The 20,232-nt window shown below is 45.3% G+C and overlaps 1 protein-coding gene across 1 annotated transcript; it reads left to right on the top strand.

Annotated features, from left to right (window-relative positions):
* Positions 1–568: 568 nt before the first annotated feature.
* On the top strand, positions 569–13,512 carry EEF2KMT (eukaryotic elongation factor 2 lysine methyltransferase). The gene is made up of 8 exons (XM_039493103.1): positions 569–922; positions 5,360–5,422; positions 8,397–8,477; positions 8,730–8,831; positions 9,031–9,164; positions 11,150–11,457; positions 12,137–12,286; positions 12,956–13,512. The coding sequence occupies exons 1-8, from the start codon at positions 830–832 to the stop codon at positions 13,054–13,056; spliced, it is 1,032 nt and encodes a 343-aa protein (XP_039349037.1). The 5' UTR covers positions 569–829; the 3' UTR covers positions 13,057–13,512.
* Positions 13,513–20,232: the final 6,720 nt, after the last annotated feature.

The following is a 20,232-nucleotide window of genomic DNA, read 5'->3' as shown; positions in this document are numbered from 1 at the left end:
CATGGAGGGATGCAGGTGCCAGACCATGACTTGTGACATGGGAATACAGATGCCATGCCACAAGAAAACAGAGCCACACAAGGATGCAGGCGCCTGGCCATGATGCATGATATGGGAACATGAGGACACAGAGCCACGCAGGGATGCAGCTGCCAGGGTGTCACATGTGACATGCAAACACAAGGACACAGAGCCACGCAGGAATGCAGACGCCAGGTCTCATGCATGACATGGGAACACGGTGACACAGAGCCACGCAGGGATGCAGGCACCAGGCATTACGTGTGACGAGGGAACATGAGGACAGAGCCACGCAGGGATGCAGACGCCAGGTGTCATGCATGACATGGGAACATGAGGACAGAGCCACGCAGGGATGCAGGCGCCAGGCGTCACGCGTGACACAGAAACACGAGGACAGAGCCACGCAGGGATACAGACGCCAGGCATCGCGCGTGACATGGGAACACGAGGACAGAGCCACGCAGGGATACAGACGCCAGGCGTCGCGCGTGACATGGGAACACCCGCGCCCTGCAATGAGGACACAGAGCCGCGCTCCAGCCCGTGCCTTGCGGACACTCCCAGGCCACAGGGATCTGTGACACTGGCCGCATCGTCCGCAACGCGGGGGGGAGGGGAGGAGAGGAGAAGAGGCGGGGCGGCGACTGGTGCCCTCCCCACCTGGTCCGAGGCCTAGGCCGCAGCGGAGCCCGAGTCGCTCCCCGCCCCCTCATCGCCTCTGCCCGGCAAGAGGCGATCACCCGAGGCCGGGGACGCGGCCTGCCTGAGGGGACGGTGGGCCCCGGCTGGGCCGGGCTCGGGAGCGATGGATCCCGCGGCGGAGGAAGCCCGGCACCTGGGGCTCCGCTTCCAGCGGGGCTTCCTGGCCTGCAGGCGGCTCCGCGCCTTCCCCTGGGCGGTGAGTAGAAGCCGGGCTCTCCCGGGGGCAGAGGGGGTGGCAGGGGCCGCGGGGCGGGGCTGGCACCGAAGGGCTGCCTGGGTCCGGTCCAGGGGAGGGGGGCGGCAGCCAGGAGCCGCCGGGTGAGCCGGGGCCCCTGGGTGCTGCTGCACCCCCCGGCTCGAAGTGGTGTCCCTCCCACACAGGGCTTAGGGGGTGTTCAGTAGCTCTCAGCGCCCCTGTCTGGGGCTGCCCAGTCCTGGCCCCGGTGCCCCCAGCAACAGCCTCCCCCGCCTCTGACTCCGCGTACTGAGCTCGCACGTGAAGACTAATGCTGGAGCGAGCACGGACAGCCAGGGCCCTGCCTGCAGGCTGGGCAAACACCTTAGCTCCCAGCTCTGCCAAGCCACCTCTGGCCTGCCCTGCCACTGGTCCCCGCCTGCCAGGGGCAGCTGCAAATGGGCTGCCCCCGATTGACCTGCTGCTCCCACCTGGTTTGTTGCTACTGTGGGGGAACGAAAATTAAACCATATAAAAATTCTCATTTCAATCAGCAAAATAAGCTACTTTCTCCTACTTCAGGTGGAGCGGGTGGGCTGTGATTTTCAGACCTGTCATCTTTGAAAAGTGATCCTGCTTTCAAAATCAGAAACAGTTCTGTGAGCAGGGGCACTAGAATGGCTTTTATAATGGGGCTGCTGAAAACCATTGAACAAAAGCCCTGTAGATGCATTCAGTTGCTGCTATTACTGCAAGCCACCGCTCCTAGTTCCTGTGCTCTGTGGGGATGTTTTTTTAGAGTTGGGAAATAGTCAGACAAACTTTTTTATTTTTTTCAAGGTGTGCTAGTGTCACTGGTCCCTGCTATTGTTCTAGCAGAGAGGAGGGATGGTCCAGGGGTTAGGACACTACTCAAGAAATTGGGAGACCTGGGTTCAAATTCCCTACTCTGCCACAGACTGTGTGTGTGACCTTAGTCAAATAATTGAGAGTCTCAGTGGTGATAGCACTGCCCTACCCCTTAGAGGTGTTATAAGCATAACTACATTTTTTTCTAGTAATTCAGTGTTCTGAATGAGTTGATCATGAGACACTGCACAACTGTCATCAACATCAACAGCTTTTCTCTTCACTCCAAACACTGTTGATCACACTGAACACTCATTTCATTGGACTGTTTGTACCAGGAAAAAGCAGACCAAACGCTGCTCGTTATAGAAGTATATCTTGAGCAAATGTTATATGGGTATTTAGAAAAAAAAGACTGACTAAATGAAAAACAGAAAGAACCTGACAGAAGTGCCTGGCACACCTGGATGTCATAGGAAAAACTAGAACTGTACCAGTGAAACCATTATATATGGTCACTATGTTTTTGGAGCTTGCTTGGACAGTCTGCCTATTCGTCCTCTGTTCAGCTTTGTTTTCATAGCAGCTGAGGAATCTGTACCACAGGAAGGCCTGGGATTGTGGAATAGGATTCTTTTGGAGTTATAGTGAAGCAGCTCTGATTTCATTCCAGAGAGGGCAGTAGCATGCGCATGCTAGCCAACTCAATGGCCCCATTTTACTTTTTTAAACTTAGAGAGAGAGAGAGAGAGTCCCCTCTTTGATCCTGTGGAGTTCTCCATGGGCCTATAAACACTCAGATTTAAAAAATTTATTAAAGTTAATGTTAAAAAATTATATAGAACACAGGTTAAGAAAAGAGTGTCTGTACATCTGGGTATAGTGCTTAGATTATCCACAAATACAAAGTTTGTTTTAAAAGTCATAAGATACATATAGTGCATAATCAGCAATAACCCAGATATGGATGAATAAATTTAACAATACAGTTTAGATATTAGCATCCAAATATTTGGGTACATCCCTCATGAAAAGTCGTACAGAGAGTTGATTGTGGAAAGCAAAATATATCAATGAGTGAAGATTGTCCCTCAGTAGTTGAGAATTTAAGGTAAGTTGTCCATTAGAAAATACAATCCATCAAGGAAGTATTTCAGTTATTTCCTGATTTCACTTCTCATTGGCACTCCAGCTCATCTCTCCTGGTATTGCCGATGTCTGGTGATGTGTTCTATGTAGATGTCCCTTGATGGCATCCAACACCATGAGTTGCCGCATCAGCCGAGCGTAGTGCTGACCAATTCCGCATTCTCTCAACGCTCACTTGTTACTGGGGTCCCATCCGCCATGGGCTCCAACGATCAGCCTGAATCTGGTAACCCTGAGCTCTCAAGGTTTCGGCCAGAGGGGCGTATTTTACTACTGTGATAAAGAACCATCTACACCAGAAGAACCTACTTAGACAGACAGCTACTAAATTGCATTACACAACATTCTTCATTCTCTAAACTTCTTTTGTATGTGAGAGAGTACTGGCAAAATAAACTTCTGTTTTTGATTGGCTCAGTTTTAATAAATCACTTAGGGTTACATGTTTAAACTTATGTCCTGGATGTTTGTGAATTTAGCCTAATTTCAATGGTTGGTCCTTTTAGTATAGCTATTTTGGAATTCTTCACATTTATATTTTCAACCTGTTTGAACGCTGACAGAAACATGTGCAAACTACTCCTTTTCAGCACTGATTGAGTCAACATTACAAACAACCAAATGTTTCTAACTTTAAGATGATTCAGTAATATTCAGAGACCTATCAGGTGTCATCCATGGCTCACCATTATAGTTTTCATGAAATCTAAGCCAAATTGTTGACCCTAGTTTTTTTCATTTAATAGTTCCCGATATCAGTGGCTAAAGCACAACAGCCAGATAGATTCAGAATAGTCATGTTTGTTGTAGGCACTAATACACTATTTTAGTGAACAATTTATTCACTTTCCATGATTATTCACCAGACCAACAAAACACTCAGAAAGTAAGTAGTAGGCAATTTCTAGGGAAAATGATATATAAATGCAGCCTTCACCTTTGAACGGTGTGGACACAATTTGATCTGAAATATGCTGACAATTACCTTTGCAGAGTCACTTACTGGGAATAGTAATAATTCCAAGATATCTGACAGAAAATACGCATCTGAAATTTGACTCAGGTCTCAGCATTAACTATCAGGTACACAATCTAGAATATCCCCATATTTACAGATATTTAAAGTTTCTCTAGTACACAGCAGAATTCAGAAGATATGGGCCCCATCACCGTTGACTAGTCTGATCTGTCAGAAAGTATGCAAGAAATATTAAAACTAAAGATTGTTGACTGCAGTGATTCTGCAACAAAATCCCTCAATTTACAAGCTAATTCCTTAGTACAGATAATGCTCATTTGGAGGATTTTTTTCTTTCCTAAAATGGCTGTGCTTCATGGTCTAATTCATTTGGTTCATAGCATCTGGTATTAGAGCAAAGCTAATTTCAGAAAATCAGTTCACCATAGAATATTTGCAGTATGTTCAGAATGGTGCGTTGGCAGCTCCTGTTATGAGTTTATTAGTCTAGAATAAAGAATGCCTGAGTTTAGCAGACAGTGGGTGTCACTAATCATTCCTCTTGAAACCTCTGTGTTTCAATTGCAATGTGCTGTAGTGTCACTTTTCAGACATCAGCCTCAATATACATTGACCCTTTTGCAATAACGTAAGGTTTTTTCTCAGAACACTTTCCCTGTAGGAGGATTTGCAGTTTACAGACAGCAGTGTTTTGAAACAATTCAGGACATCTGTTTACTTCACTATCTAGTGAGTTTTACTACTGTTGAGTTCACCATGAATATGTTCCTCTGTGAACCATTTTCTCAGCATTTCAGCCACTAATGAAGGGCCAAATCCCCACTTGCCTTATTTACACAAATGGTCCCAGGACGTCAGTGGAACTAGTCATCTGAATAAGGTGAGCAGCTTTGGCTAGAAATGGATCAATGAAAAAAGGCTGAAGAAATATAACTGGCCGCTCAGGTTATATGGAAACAGCACTCTTAGTTACAAGATTTCTGTTCAAGACAATGAATGCAACAAATCTATGTGGGGGATTTAGTGTCTAGCAACAGGCAGATTTTGTTTGTACTCCGATGCCAAGATTTCTAATGTCTGGGGAGATATTCAGCTCTCCTCTTGGAGAAGGGAAGATTTAGTATTTCTCACCTCATTGGGGTGGGGGCTTTGTACATTAGTGTGTGAGGACTGACTGATTAGTCATCTGGTCTTCACCTTTGTCTTGTAGTACTTTCCTCATTCAATTAATAATAATTATTATGTATTTGTATTGCAGTAGCAGCTACATACATTATAGATTATCTTCATATTATGGTTTACAGAAGGCTCTATGCTACTTCTTTATTTCCTACCATCTGGGTGTGATTTTTTTTTTTTTAATCACGAAGCATTTAATATACTCTGTTAAAGGAGTTTTCACCAGTTTGTGCAGTTCAAACGTGGTAATGGAATAGCATCCTGGAATATTTCTCAACATTTTTTCCCCTCCTTTTGTGTAGGAACTTGAAAAAAAATTAAAGAGTTCATCAGATGCCTTGCTACTGCTGGATATTTTGCAGAAGGTAAAACATGTTATTTTAATATAATCAGATTTCAATACATATCACAGAGCAGACTAGAACTATTCTAAAGATATGATGCCACCTAGTGTAATGAAAACCATTGCATCGTACTCTTTTAAAACTGTATTTAAAAAACAGTTAAGAAAGTCAGATCTAATATTAATCTCCATGTATGCCCAATAGAATAGCAGATTTCCTTTTATTCATGTTATGTAACTATCCTTCATAGGCAAGGGAGCTGGAACACAAGAAAGGCATGTTTTTATTTACTTTGAAATTTTAGAAATGGTCAGACACTGTAATGTTCATGCAGAGTGTCAGGAACTGAGTTTCCTGATTGATTCATAGAGGCAATACAGTGAGGGGGGCAGCAGTATAAACATCCCAGAATACTCCACCAGTGTGCTTTTACCTTGACATGAGGGGCCATCTCTAAGGGTGAGAACGTTAATTCACTCTCCATTCCCATTCAGTCCTTTGCTGCATCTGAGGCTACAATAAGAATGCCAGTTAGTACCAATTTAGGGGGGTGGGGTGGATTGTGATATGAATTCTGTTCAGTAGGTCTTGGGCTGAGACCATTGTCTCCTTTCCCATGAGTAGGGCCCTACTAAATTCAGGATCCATTTTGGTCAATTTCACAACCATAGGATTTTAAAAATTGTAAATTTCATGATTTCAGCTACTTAAATCTGAAATTTCACGGTGTTGTAATTGTAGGGGTCTTGACCCAGAAAGGAGTTGTGGGTGGGTCGCAAGGTTATTGGGGGGAAGGGGGTTGCGGTACTGCTACCCTTACTTCTGTGCTGCTGCTGGTGGTGGCACTGTCTGCAGAGCTGGGCAGCTGGAGAGCGGCGGCTGCTGGCTGGGAGCTAGGCTCTGAAGGCAGAGCCTCCACCAGCAGCAGCGCAGAAGAAAGGATTAGGGATGTAAATAGCATTTAAAAAAATACAATTTTAATAGTTTAAACGGTTATCAGCTAAACATTTAATCGTTAACAAGTTCACAGCATAGGTGCAGGAACTAGGGGATGAGTGGCTGCTGCAGTACCCCCACATTTTACCCAGGGTCCCAGCTGCTGGCCTTGCAGCCGCGAGTCAGCTCCCCTAGGGTCCCAGGGCTCCAGCCCTGCACTCGCCCCCAACTGTGGCCCCAGCCTCGGCCCTCTTACTGTTTATTGAATACATTATTGGTAAGACTGATGCTTATCGGTTAATCGGGTAACATTTTACATCCCTAGTAAAGATGGCATGGTATGGTATTGGCACCCTTACTTCTGCGCTGCTGCTGGCAGGGCGCTGCCTTCAGAGCTGGGCACCTGGCCAACAGCCGCCGCTCTCTGGCCGCCCTGCTCCAGAAGCATCACAGAAGTAAGGGTAGCAATACCACAACCCCCCTAAACTAACCTTGGGGGCCCCTCCCCCCTGCAATTCCCTTTTGGGTCAGGACCCCCAATTTGAGAAACACTGGTCTCCCCCCGTGAAATCTGTATCGTATAGGGTAAAAGCACACAAAAGACCAGATTTCACGGGGGGAGACCAGATTTCATGGTCCATGATGTGTTTTACATGGCTGTGAATTTGGTAGGGCCTTACCCATGAGTGATAAACACTTGTAATGTCTTCTAGCTCTGGCTGGGTCTGAACAGCAACCTGGAAGTGAAAGGCTGTTCATCTCTCTCCCAAATCTGTGAGATTGCTAGTCTCCTTGTAATTTAAGTTGGAACGTACAAAAAGGCAGTAATTCCTTTCAGTGGGCTTGTGCCCTCTGATCAGTTGCATTAAAACATAGTTACAACTCTGTCTTATTTTTTTTAAATATCAAGTATTTGGCTTTTAGAGCTGGTGGAAAGTTTTCAAAATGGCAATGACATTTTCAATTAAAAAACCCATGAAAAAGCTCGAACTTCAATTTTTCTAACCGGTCTGTTTGTGACATATATTGTCTATTGACTGATAATGTGTCTGTGTGTGTATGGAAATAGGGTACTACACCCTCACATGTGGTACAAATACTGGGAAAACAAAGCTATTCCCATTTCCTGTCTATCACATGAGATTGCAGTTCATTCCCCACTCGCTTCATAAAGGATCGTAGAATATCAAGTACTTCTCCACAGTCTTTAGTATCAAATTCTTGTCATATTGTCACACCTTCTTCTGAACAAAAGTGTGTTCCCAACTCTGGAGCACAATGGGCCTCAAGTCCCATGTATTGATCGCCTTCCACATGTGGAACCCCTGACTGAGATGCCCACATGTAGGGAAAGCATCACTTTGGAATCAGGGTCCATCACGCCTAGCCAAGTGCAGAATTCAGCCTTATATAAAGGGAACTGTAACTATTAAGAGTAAATTAAGGGACCTAATTCACCATAACATGGTTGTTGGGGCTAACTGGAGACCTGAAGTGACCTAACTTGCCAACTTTTCATTTGCTGGAGGACCAATGTGACTAACACTTTCTCAGTGAACATTGCCTTGATTCAAAGCAAAGGGTAGACATGTGTGGGGAGAGTCTCTTTTCTGAGTCCAGCATGGAGCTAGAGTGAGTATGTGTACGCAAGCTGGGAATGGCTCCCTCCCAGCTCCAAGTGTGGATGGAACTGTCCTGTTTATTGACTATTTAGGGGGGTGGGGCATGGAAGAAAAATGAGAAGAAAGAGCCACTCAGACTCATTTTCCTTTCAGTTTTACTGTTTATTTTTGAGGGGCAAAGTTGAGGATGGGTGGCTTCCTTGCATCTGTGACCAGCCAGGGGTACCAGAATTCACTCCAGGAATGTACACAGAATTTGATTTTCCAGCTGAGTATCAAATAGCTTAGCTGCAAATTGAAATCACCCAGCATTCCCAAGGTACAAAGTGAACCAAGCAAATTGGTAGCTATCTTTTCCTCCTCTGTTCCTTCAGTGCCTTTAATAAAATCCTCACCTGGTAGCTGGTTGGTCTGCAGGTGTTGTTTTATCATTTCAGACTATTCTTCACCCCTTATGCATGAAATATCCCCCTTCCGTGAAGTACAGAAGATGCTTCATATCTGAACTCATTAAAAAGGTAGTGCTGGGATTACATATTGCTTTGTGCTCTTTTTCCATTAGACCTATTATTAAAAGTAACTTGAAAATCTGTTTTTCGCAATATTGGCCCAGGCTCGGCTGATCACTTATTATAACAAAAATTAGCATTAAAGGCATATGTTCTGGTTAAAAAAGGAATAAATGATATTTGACTATATGTTTATAGCCTGTGTTCCGTTAATAATGTAGATCTGAAGTTCTTCACTGATCTCTCTTCTCTTTCCCACAGCATGAGTCCATAGCAACTGAACCCCTGGATGAATTGTATGATGTACTAGCAGAGATTTTAAATAAAGAAGAATCTACCAACTGTTATAAAAGCTACTTACTGGTAAAAGCTAATATCATCTGCATTGTTATATGCCCATTTTTATCATTTAAACTGAGCCATAATTGGTTTAAAAATAAAACCCAGAAAACCCCAAGTGTAAAATACTTCTTACCTTCTCCCAGATGCTAATGTTGATTTAAAATTGTGAAATGTAGTGCCTGTGCTGATGCATCTTTCTTTCCCTGTGTGTGTCTCCTAGCCCACAGGGGACTCTGTTACACTTTCTGAGACGGTGGCAATAATCTCTCAGGGAACCACAGGACTAGTCACGTGGGATGCTGCTCTTTATCTTGCTGAATGGGCAATAGAGAATTCTGCCATTTTCAGTAACAGGTAATGGAGCTCTAGTTACATGAAATCACAGCTAGAAAACTGGGGGAACAGAGTTAACTTAAATGTTTTCATTCATATTATAAATGAGTTACATGACTGTAGTTTGACATTATACTGTATATGCCCCTAATATAACTAAGAACTGTAACAATGCATATTTTTAAAATCTTAGACAAAAACTCCAGCTCAGGTATCCATAACCCGCAAGGGAGAGGGAGGAGTATTAATTTATCTTGCCCAAAACACTTTTAAATCATTAAGTAATAAGGAAATCATAAAATACTTCCGTCAACTCATCTGAGGATCTCAGAGCACTTCACAGACAATGAATTAAATCTCACATCACCCTTGGGAGGGGGTGAATACATATTTTCCCAGTTTTGCTGATTGTTAAGCTGAGGCACAAAGAGATTAACTGACTTGTTCTTGGCAGTGCAGGGATAGAACCCAGGAGTCCTGGTTCAGTCACTAGATCACACTCATCTGTTGTTTTAGGAGTTCACCTCTGTTGTTGGAATGAACCACTGATGGGCTAACTATGGGGTGGGCAAACTTTTTGGCCCGAGGACCACATCAGGGTTGCAAAACTGTATGGAGGGCCAGATAGGGAAGGCTGTGCCTCCCCAAACAGCCTGGCCCTTGCCCGCTATCCGCCCCCGCCCACTTCCCGCCCCCTGACTGTCCCCCGCAGGACCTCCAACCCATCCAACCCCCCCGCTCCTTGTCCCCTGACTGCCCCCTCCCGGGACCCCACCCCCTATCCAACTCCTCCCCCCTGCTCCCTGACTGCCCCGACCCCTATCCACCCCCACCCTGGTCCCCTGACCGCCCCCACTCCCCAGAACCTCCACCCCATCCAACCACCCCCTGTCCCCTGACTGCCCCCCAGGACCCTCTGCCCCTTATCCAACCCCCCTGCTCCCCATCCCCTTACCATGCTGCTCAGAGCGGCAGGACTACCTGCGGGCCATAGTTTGCCCATCTCTGGGCTAACTGCTGCCCTTTCTGTCACTGCTCTGTCACAGTTGAACTTTAATCTTAGGCCTGGTCTACACTGGGGGCGGGAGGGGATCGATCTAAGTTATGCAACTTCAGCTACCTGAACAACGTAGCTGAAGAAAACATACTTAGATCTACTTACCATGGTGTCTTCACTGTGGTAAGTCGATGGCTGACACTCCCCCGTCGACTCCGCCTGCGTCTCTCGCCTTGGCGGTCGATTTATCACGTCTAGACTAGACGCGATAAATCGACCCCAGCTGGATTGATCGCTGCCTGTCGATCCAGCCGGTAATGTAGACAAGCCCTAAGAAGATTTAGGGACTGTCTGATGGAAGAATTTTCTCTCTCTGTTGGTAAGTGAAACAGGAGCCAATGCCCCACTGCCAAACATCAGATTATATTCAGCCTGTAGTGTTATTAGGCTTCATTGTGACATTTCTTTATCCTTCAACCCCAAACTCTTTTTGTAAGGAAGACAGCAGTTGTTTAGGGCAGTCCAAGGAGGTATAACTAGGAGGATAATAATATAAAATTAATAAAATAACATTTTAGTCTGGATTAGAGTGACCAGATGTCCCAATTTTATAGGGACAGTGCCGATTTTTGGATATTTTTCTTATATAGGCTCCTATTACCCCCCACCCCGGTCCCAATTTTTCACATTTGCTGTCTGGTCACCCTAGTCTGGATATATACATAATATAGCACAGGGAACAATCCTGTATTGGTCCCCAGGAGATGTTAATTTTATTCATATTTTCACTCTCTAATTGCTATTGTTATAATTGAATCCTAATTATTTTTCATTCCTGGTACTTATTTGAAGCAAAGACTAGAATTTGGATAGTTTATTCAAGAATCACTGAAATCATTTACAGCTAGTTTTGCTCTTAGTTGCATACACTTCTGTTGGTTTTGATTCCGTAACTGAATCTTGTTTAGATCCGTTGTGTAAATATTTATTTTAATCCATTAACCTTCAGGACCATCTTGGAATTAGGAAGTGGGATTGGCCTCACAGGAATTGCAATCTGTAAAACCTGTAATCCCAAGGCATATGTATTTAGTGACTACCATCACTGTGTTCTTGAGCAACTGAGAGAAAATATCCATTTAAATGGCTTTGTTCTGGAGTCTGAAACTGGGAATCACACCAAAATGCAATCCCAAAACCAGAGGACAGAAGTGATGGATTTACAAGGACCAAAAATAACAGTTGCAGAACTTGATTGGGATTCTGTTACAAAGGAACAACTTACAGAGCTTCAGGTTGATGTTGTTATTGCAGCAGGTACAGTACATTTCTGATCGCATCTCTAAGTGATCTCCTAACACAAATGCTGAAATAACAGAAATGCAAAAATAATAACTATTGAATTTTATTCAGTTAAGATAACTGGTCAGTCAACTACAAAGTCTGAAATGTGAGGGATGTAATTCTGCCTCATTTTACCATCCTGTCTTCATCTCAATATTCAACGGTTGTTTACTCATCCTTGAAAAGCAATTCATTTCTCATTTGTCACCAACCTACTCCCCCCTATAGACAACACTATGTCAACAGGAAAGCTTCTACCAGCGACATAGCTACTGCCTTTCGGGAAGGTGGATTAACTACACTGACCGGAGAAGCATAGTTAACATAGTTAATGGGAGAAGCTGAAGAGCAGCTGCACCAATTCAATGTTTTAAGTTTAGGCCTGCCCTCAGTCTCCAGCCCACCTGGGTGTAATAAATCACTACTCAGTCACAGGTACATTCCCTCTGGTCTATGTGGGCTCCCCTGAGGAGCAGGTCTCTAGTCATAGGGGCTGGTCCTGGTTCCCTGTTTAAAGGGCCATGTTCCCATAACACAGGTCAAATTCTCATCTTAAATTACTCGACAGAGCCTCCATTTAATCCTTTTACTTTGTATTTTTAGTCTGCTTTTTGTTTGTTTATAAATATGAAACCCTCTCCTTTTTATGTAGATGTGGTGTATGATCCCCAGATAACTTTATCCCTTATCGGTGTCCTGCAGCAACTTTCCACTTCCAAAACCACTGGAAACCCACCTGAAATCTACATTGCCTTCACGGTTCGTAATCCAGACACCTATCACCTCTTCCAAACTGAACTTGGTAAGAGTCGTGCTGAGTATATGCTATGATAGGTTTGGCCTTCTTCCCAGTTATTTAATCTTGTTACAGCACTGAAGACAGCAGTCTTTGATGGTGGGCATTGTTTGAAGTTAAGGTTCCAATACACCAGCTGAATCCTGTGGGGTCTGAATAGAAGCAACAGTCTGCCCTCATAGAGCTGATTTCAGGAACCGGGGCCTCTTTTTACTGTGTCCTAGTGAGACTAATATTTGCTACATTGCCTCCTCAGAATGAATTGCAAGCTTGGTGACCGCTAGCCAAACAGATAATGAGGGTTAATAATAACAGTAAATAATCATCTGTGCTCTAATGTTGGACAGGCAACATTCCAGCTGAAGCCAAAAACTGAGGCTTTGACCTCAGTAGTTATTTAAATATAGATACAATTAAATTGGGGGGAACGGGGTGTCAAAAACTAGACTTCTACAGAATACAAGCTGGACATCTGGTCCTTCAGAAGTGGGTAATTAATAAAATGATGCTGAATATACGGCACAAGTATATAATAGAAATCTCTTAAAAATACTTACCCTGAATATTTGTCTCTTGCTTTCACAGCCTATTAGTGATTTGGCACACTGTAGTGTGTATGTTTTGTATTTTACTAAGCAGAAGTGTGATTGTTTTTATTTCTGTTTCTATCTCCAGGTAAAGTTGGGATTGGCTGGCAGGTTGTTCCTACTCACACGAAGAACCTTTTCTTATATGACCTGCATTCAGACATAATTCTTCTAAAATTACTTGCGTAGACTTTGTAAATCCAATATTACTAATAGACATTTTGACAGACTAGGCATAAGATCTATCATGATCGTGACAGTGACCTTGAATTCTGGACATGTACTTGAGTGGCAGACTTAGAAAGCAAGTTTAAGCTCTGTACATTGTCAGTGTGTTTTAGGCCCCACTGCTGTAATTGATTGTGGGTGGGTGGACAGCCTCACCTGTGTGCTGCCCTTCTGCCTCCAGTGCGGTTCCTTGGGAGTCCATAGATTGTCGGTTGCAGGAACGGGGCCCCATTCAGACTGAGATTTTATTCTTCCAGAGGGCACAAGGAAGAAAACTGTAGAGTTTCTATGGCATTGTGATATGCACACATTGGAAATAAGTTTTGTGAGACCAAAAATAATGAATCTCTCTTCCCGGCATGGTGAAATAGAGCAATGAACAATTTCAGTTTTTATATTAAAGAATTATTTATATTTGCTGTTGTTTTTGAGCCATGATCTGTTCATTCAGACTCTCTGCAGTGCTTGGCGTCTTGTCACAACTTGAATAATAGAATAGCTACAATAAATGCATTGCTGTTTATACAGTGCCATAGGTTTGCCTGTGTTTGAAATATGTCAGGGGTTCAGATTCTGATGGAAATCAGAACTATCTCCTATTTTATACTGGTGTACATGCAGTGGTGAGCTGCAGCCGGTTCGCACCGGATCGTGCGAATCGGTTGTTAAATTTAGAAGCCCCCTTTAGAACCGGTTGTTCCTGGAGGGACAACTAGTTCCAAAAGGGCTTTTAAATTTAACTAAAGCTCTAGCAGCTCTCTACCCTTCCCCAGCCCCAGCTCACCTCACTCCGCCTCCTCTTCTGAAGCTCCTCCGGCTTCTCCTCCCCCTCCCCAGCTTCCCGCAAATCAGCTGTTCACGCGGGAAGCTGGGAGGGCTGAGAAGCAAGCAGCGCTTCCACCAGGTGAGGGGGTGTGCCAGCGGGAGGAGGGCTCCAGGCGGCGCGCCGCTGGGGAGGTCGTAGCGAGACTCTGGGGTCCGGCGGCGCAGCTCCTGCCCCCAGGGTCCAGCTGCGACCTCGGCCAGGCAGCACGGCTCCTGCCCAGGTCCGGCCCCCGGGTCCTGGCCGGGGCGGCGTGGGTCCGGGCCGGGCGGCGCGGTTCCTGCAGGTGAGCTGAGGCAGGGTGGGGCGCGATGAGGACTCCAGGCGCCGCCCGGCCCTGCTCCAGCCACTGCCCGGCCCCGGCCCCAACTCCGGCCGCACGGCGCGGCTCCGACCCTGGCCCCAACCCTGGCAGGGGTAAGAGGCCAGGGCCGGGACTGGGGCAGGGGAGGAGGGGTTGGATTGGGCAGAGGTTCTGGGGGGCCAGACAGGGGATGGGGAAGGGGGGGTTGGGTAGGCGCCACATGGGGGTTCCTGGGGTCTGTTGGGATGGTGGTGGATGGAGTCAGGGCAGTTAGGGGACAGGGAGCAGGGCAGGGGGGGTTATGGGTTGTGGTTTCTGAGGGGGGGCAGGACGTGGGTGGGGGGTGTACTCACTGGGCGGTTCCCTACCGGGTCTTCGGTGGTGGGTCCTTCAGCCGCCGGAGCCGTGCCGCCAAAGACCCAGTAGGAAACCAGTTCCTAAGATTTTGGCAGCTCATCACTGTGTACATGTGATCAGAATCTAGCCCTGGGGCTCAGTCCTGTGAGGCATGGTGTCCTCTTGGGGAAACACTGAGCAGCATCAACTCTCACTGAAGTTGATGAGTTTTAGGCTGTTCCGTACCTTAGAGCTTCAAGCCGTATATTAGACATAACACCCCCGATGAGTCAAACAAACAGCAGGGGACGGGGGAAAAGAGAAGGGCAGGGTTTGAACAGAGTCAGGGCCATTTGTTTTGTTGTAGGTGTGTCTTATTGGTTCCAGTTGGGGGTGGGAAGGAAGGTTAGAGCAGGGTGGGAATGGAGTGAGCCTTGGCTAGAGAAGGCCAACTGGAAGCAGGAGTTCCAAACAGAGGCTATGCAGGAGAGTGAGGACATTTGGCCCATGAGAAGATGGAGGCTGTGCCAGACTCGGGAGGAGAGGGGGCAGGGGGCAGGTAGGCCTATCTTTGGAAGTATCTAATTTTAAAAATCTATGTTCGATATAGACAATAAGAAGATCCCATTTCCTTTGAACCGTACTAGAAGATGGACAGAGAGTACACAGTGAGCCCACTCCTGCTAATGGGAACTGAGTCAAAAGAATACATTTTCAGCAGGAAACACTTAAACACATACAAAATTTAAGTGCCAACAATATATTTCCCTCCACTACCCAGCCTCCCAAACCTGCTGCTCCTGGGGAGAAAAAGACAGACCCTTCAGCGTTCCCCAAAGATCACCAAACATGGGCTACATAGGACTCAGGGGAAGGAGCAAATTCCAAAAGCAACAGCCCCTCCTGGAGAATGCCCTCCAGCAGCATTTAGAGGGTCCATTCAGGATCAAGACCCCATTGTGTTAGGTGCTGTACAAAATTTTACAGCAAAATATTTAAAAATCGATTCAGCCTTTGTATCCCTTCCTGGACTGGGGGGGGGGGGGGGTTCAGCAATTCCTCTGCTGTCACAGATGCCATCACAAATACGGGCTAAAGAATGAAGCCCCTTTCCCCAGCAGCAGGTGTAAGACATGCCTTCTCCCACTATCACGGAAACCAAACCCCTCACCGAGGGATTCAGCAGATAGCATTTCAGTTCCATTTTAAATATTTACTGTCCTGAGAAATGGTTACAGTGACTGCACCTCATGGAGTTCTCTTGTGATTAATTACAGCTTGTAAGATCCTTGATTGCTGGCAATGGCTTCAGCTAAGAAAGCTGTTTACACTCCTTGATCAAACTTAAGATGATATGCGCAGATGGAAAGCTGAATCCAGGAAGGACATAAAAGGGGATAAAACATATCACTGAGTGGGGAATTGAACACTCATCTTCAAGCTCTCTCGCTCCCAAATTTAAAATCAGCTTTGCTGTTGCCTGTCATTCTGGGATCTTCTATTGGAAATCCCCATCTGGAATCTTTCACCACTACATTCTCTCAAAAAGAAAACACTGAAAAAAGGAGGACGTGAATGGTATGAAGGAACATTTAGCCCTTGATGCTTCTTTCTTTTTAAAATAAAGTATTTTAAATGAACTCCACCCAGATTCTGTAATCTTCCACATTTCTTCAGGACACTGACAGTATATGTAGCTAGCTAAACGCACACACCACAACACCAGCAGGAAGAGGGCCTGAGCCTGTTTGTGGGAAGAGACTTCCCAAACCTGGAAGAGAAAACCATTTGGTGACCTGGCCAGAGGCCAAGTCAGGAAGAGGGGCTGCAGAGCTGAGAAAGAGAGAGATGGAGTAACAGTGTGCAACCCTGGGAAGGGGCGTTGACCTCATGAGCTAATCTCCAGAGTGGCCAGGAGCAGGCATCATCCCTGCACTGAGTGGACCACCCTATCACAGGGCTTAACCTATTTCATTTTTACATCAGAGAAAACAGGATATTCCAATCACTCTAGGCAAAATTTTGGTTTTAAGTTGCATATACTGGGTCTTCAGTGACACTTTCGCTTTATTGACTCAAATGCTCCATCCATTCACTGGAATCGGTTTTCGATGGGGACTCTCCTATCTGCAGGGCTATTTCACTTACAGGAGGGTGAAGATGGAGGTAAGTCATTTTTATCTTGTTCAATTCCATAAATGCCATCTCTGACTTTTTCCTTCTTCCCCATCACCTACATCAATATTCATCTTCAGGAACCAGGCCAAAGACCACTGAAGTACAGTAGTTGAAAATTCATTCATAGATTTTTTTAAGGCCCAGAGACCATTAGATCTAGGCTGGTGTGTATAACACAAGCCATAGAACTGCACCCAGTCACCCTTGAACTGAGCCCAATAACTTGTCTGACTAAAGTACATCTTCCAGAAAGGCACCCAATCTGATATGAAGATAGCAAGAGATGAAGAATCCACCACTTCCTTGGGTACTTGGTTCCAATGGTTAATCATCCTTGTTGTTAAAAAATTGTGCTTTGTTTCTAACTAATGTGATTTTTTTTGGTTTCAGCTTCCATCCACTGGTTCTTGTTATGCTACTTGGTGGTTCTCCGCTAGACTACAAACTCCTTTAGTAACCCAGTATTTTTGCCCCTGAAGGTACTTAAAAACTAATCAAGGGCATGTCTTCGCTAGCAGCATTTAACGGGGCTGTGTAGTCACGGCACCAGCCCTGGGAGAGAGCTCTCCCAGCGCTACAAAAAAACCCACCTCCACGAGGAGAATAGCTACCAGCACTCGGAGGCTGGCTACAAGCGCTGGTGCCCTGTCTACACTGGCAGTTTACAGCACTGAAACTCAGGGTGTGTTTCTTCACACCCCTGAGCGAGAAAGTTGCAGCGCTGTAAAGTGCCAGTGTAGACAAGCCCCAAGTCATCTCTAGAAATGCCTCCCATTGACTTCACTGGGCATTGGATCAGGCCCTGAGGCTCAAAAGTTATATGCAGTGGAGGCTCCACAGGACATGCTGGGTTGGTGCTGGGTGCTTTGTTTTGAGTCAGACACATCAAGATCTTTACTGGATGCAATGCATTTGTTTTGACTTATCCCTTAAAAGATCTAGTTTCCCCTTTCCTCCCTCACATCTCAGCAGTCACCACTGGGCACATGGTAGGGAATGCAATATACTAGCCTTAGAATGCTACCTGCTTTCCAGATGGTTGTATGCCATCTGGAGACTTGGGGCAAGGTGGGGGACTTCTGGGGGGTGGAGGAATGTGGAAATGAGAGCAAAGCAAAAAATGTGGCAGGGCAGAGGTGTATGTACACCTAGGTACACTGGTGATGGGGCATTATGGCACATAACTATTTAGTCCCTGTTTTTTCATAACAATAACATAATAAACAGCATGTGAACCCCATGGCCATGCATGAGTGATCATACCAACAATGAAGATATGTTGCAGAGAGTGAACATCCAGAAAGCTGATCTGGCATTATGTACTCTACAAACAGCAAGATGGATACTGTGCAAGCACAGCCAGAGCCACAGGCTTCAGTGGTTCTGCCACCATAAAGATATAAAAGGGGATACTCAACATTTACCTGGGGAAGAACAGCCAAGAACATAAGTTATTTTAAAGTTACATTTAAAACAGAATGTTAGTATTCTTGTTCAAAATGAAGACTGCTTCCCATTCATGTGGAAGAGCCACCTGTAATTACTCAGTGCAAGCAAAGCATTCATTCCAGTGACAGAAAATTTAACCATTATACCATATTGTGGAAAATTGCCAGTACTGTTATGCTGGGTCTCGCGCTCTCTCTTCTTTGGGGAAGGTTCAGGGCGCCATTGCTTGCCTCTGAACTGGTATTTCTAATTACCCCACTAGTGTCCTTGAGGAGTGGAGTGGAGAGGGAGGGACCTGGGCCCGCCCTCTTCTCCAGGTCCCATCCCAGGGGCCCTGAAGTTAGTGGTGAACCACTTGTACTGGTGGTTCCTTCCCCTGGGTTACTTCCCTCTCCTGCCCTTCAGCTTGTGGAGGGGCTTCTTGCCTTCCTTCTACACAAGCCAGGTGCCCCTTACCTAGGGTTTTTGGACTTCTCAGCCCACCGCAGCACTCTTCCAAAATTTCCTGTTGTCTCTCTTCAAAACTGTTCTCTGCTTCAACTCCTTCAAACCGCTCTCTGCTCCAATCAAACCTTCCTGCTCCAACAACCCACACTGTCTGACCTGAAGCAGGGGTTTATATCATGTGACTCTCTGCTGGTACTCTAATTGGCTTCAGGTGCTCTAGTTAATCTATAGCAAACCTTCCACCCCTTGCAGGGAATAAGGCTCCCTGCTAACACTCTCCTGCTGCCCTCTGGCCATGCTGTATCACAATATGTATGTAAAAATTCACAGGGAAGCAACCTTTGTGTTTAAAACTGAAATGGCAAAAGTCAGAAAATTCTGAGGTTAGGATTCCTAAAGCAGCCTGAATTCTTCCCCCTTGTATAACAGCAGCCATTCTGGGTCAGACCAAAGGTCCATCCAGCCCAGTATCCTGTCTTCCAGCAGTGCCCCATGCCAAGTGCCCCAGAGGGAACAAACAGAACAGAAGTCTATGAGCCCATTCCCACCTTCTGGCAAACAGAGGCTAGGGACACTATCTCTGTCCATCCAGGCTAATGGTCACTGATGGACCTGTCATCCATGAACTTATCCAGTTCTCTTTTGAACCCTTTTATAGACTTGGCCTACACAACATCCTCTGGCAAGGAGTTTATTTTATAGACCTCTATCATATCCCCCCCCTTTTCCAAGCTGAAAAGTCCCAGTCTTATTAATCTCTCCTCCTAGGACAGCCGTTCCATATCCCTAATAATTTTTGTTGCCCTTTTAACTAGTTTAACTTCCTCCTTTTTGTGTAGTTTCCCTTTCTGAAATTAAATGCTAGTGTTGGGCCACTGCGTTTTCCTCGCCACAAGGCTGTTACATTTAATTAAATCATGGTCACTATTACCAAGCAGTCCAGCTATATTCACCTCTTGGACCAGATCCTGTGCTCCACTTAGGACTAAATCAAGAATTCCCTCTCCTCTTGTGGGTTCCAGGACTAGCTGCTCCAAGCAGTAATTTAAGGTGTCAAGAAACTTTCTCTCTGCATCCTGTCCTGAGGTGACATGTACCCAGTCAGTCTGGGGATAGTTGAAATCCGCCATGATTATTATTATTATTATTATTGAGTTTTTTATTTTAATAGCTTCTCTAATCTCCCTGAGCATTTCACAGTCATTGTCACCATCCTGATCAGGTGATTGGTAATACATCCCTACTGCTATATTCTTATTATTAGAGCATGGAAATACTAACTGTAGAGATTCTATGGTACCGTTTGGTTCACTTAGGATTTTTACTTCATTTGATTCTATGTGCTCTTTCACATATAGTGCCACTCCCCGACCAACACGACCTGTTCTGTCCTGATATATTTTGTATCATGGTATTACTGTGTCCCATTGACTAGCCTCATTCCACCAAGTTTCTGTGATGCCTATTGTATCAATATCTTTATTTAAAACAGGCACTCTAGTTCACGCATCTTATTATTTAGACTTTTAGCATTGGTATATAAGCACTTTAAAAACCTGTCATTTTTTAGCTGTCTGCTATTACATGATGTTATTGACTG

This window comes from Mauremys reevesii, linkage group 10 (genome assembly GCF_016161935.1).
Source record: "Mauremys reevesii isolate NIE-2019 linkage group 10, ASM1616193v1, whole genome shotgun sequence".
Classification (NCBI taxonomy): domain Eukaryota; kingdom Metazoa; phylum Chordata; order Testudines; family Geoemydidae; genus Mauremys; species Mauremys reevesii.
The sequence above is the reverse complement of the archived record's forward strand: the minus strand, read 5'-3'. Positions and strand labels throughout refer to the sequence as shown.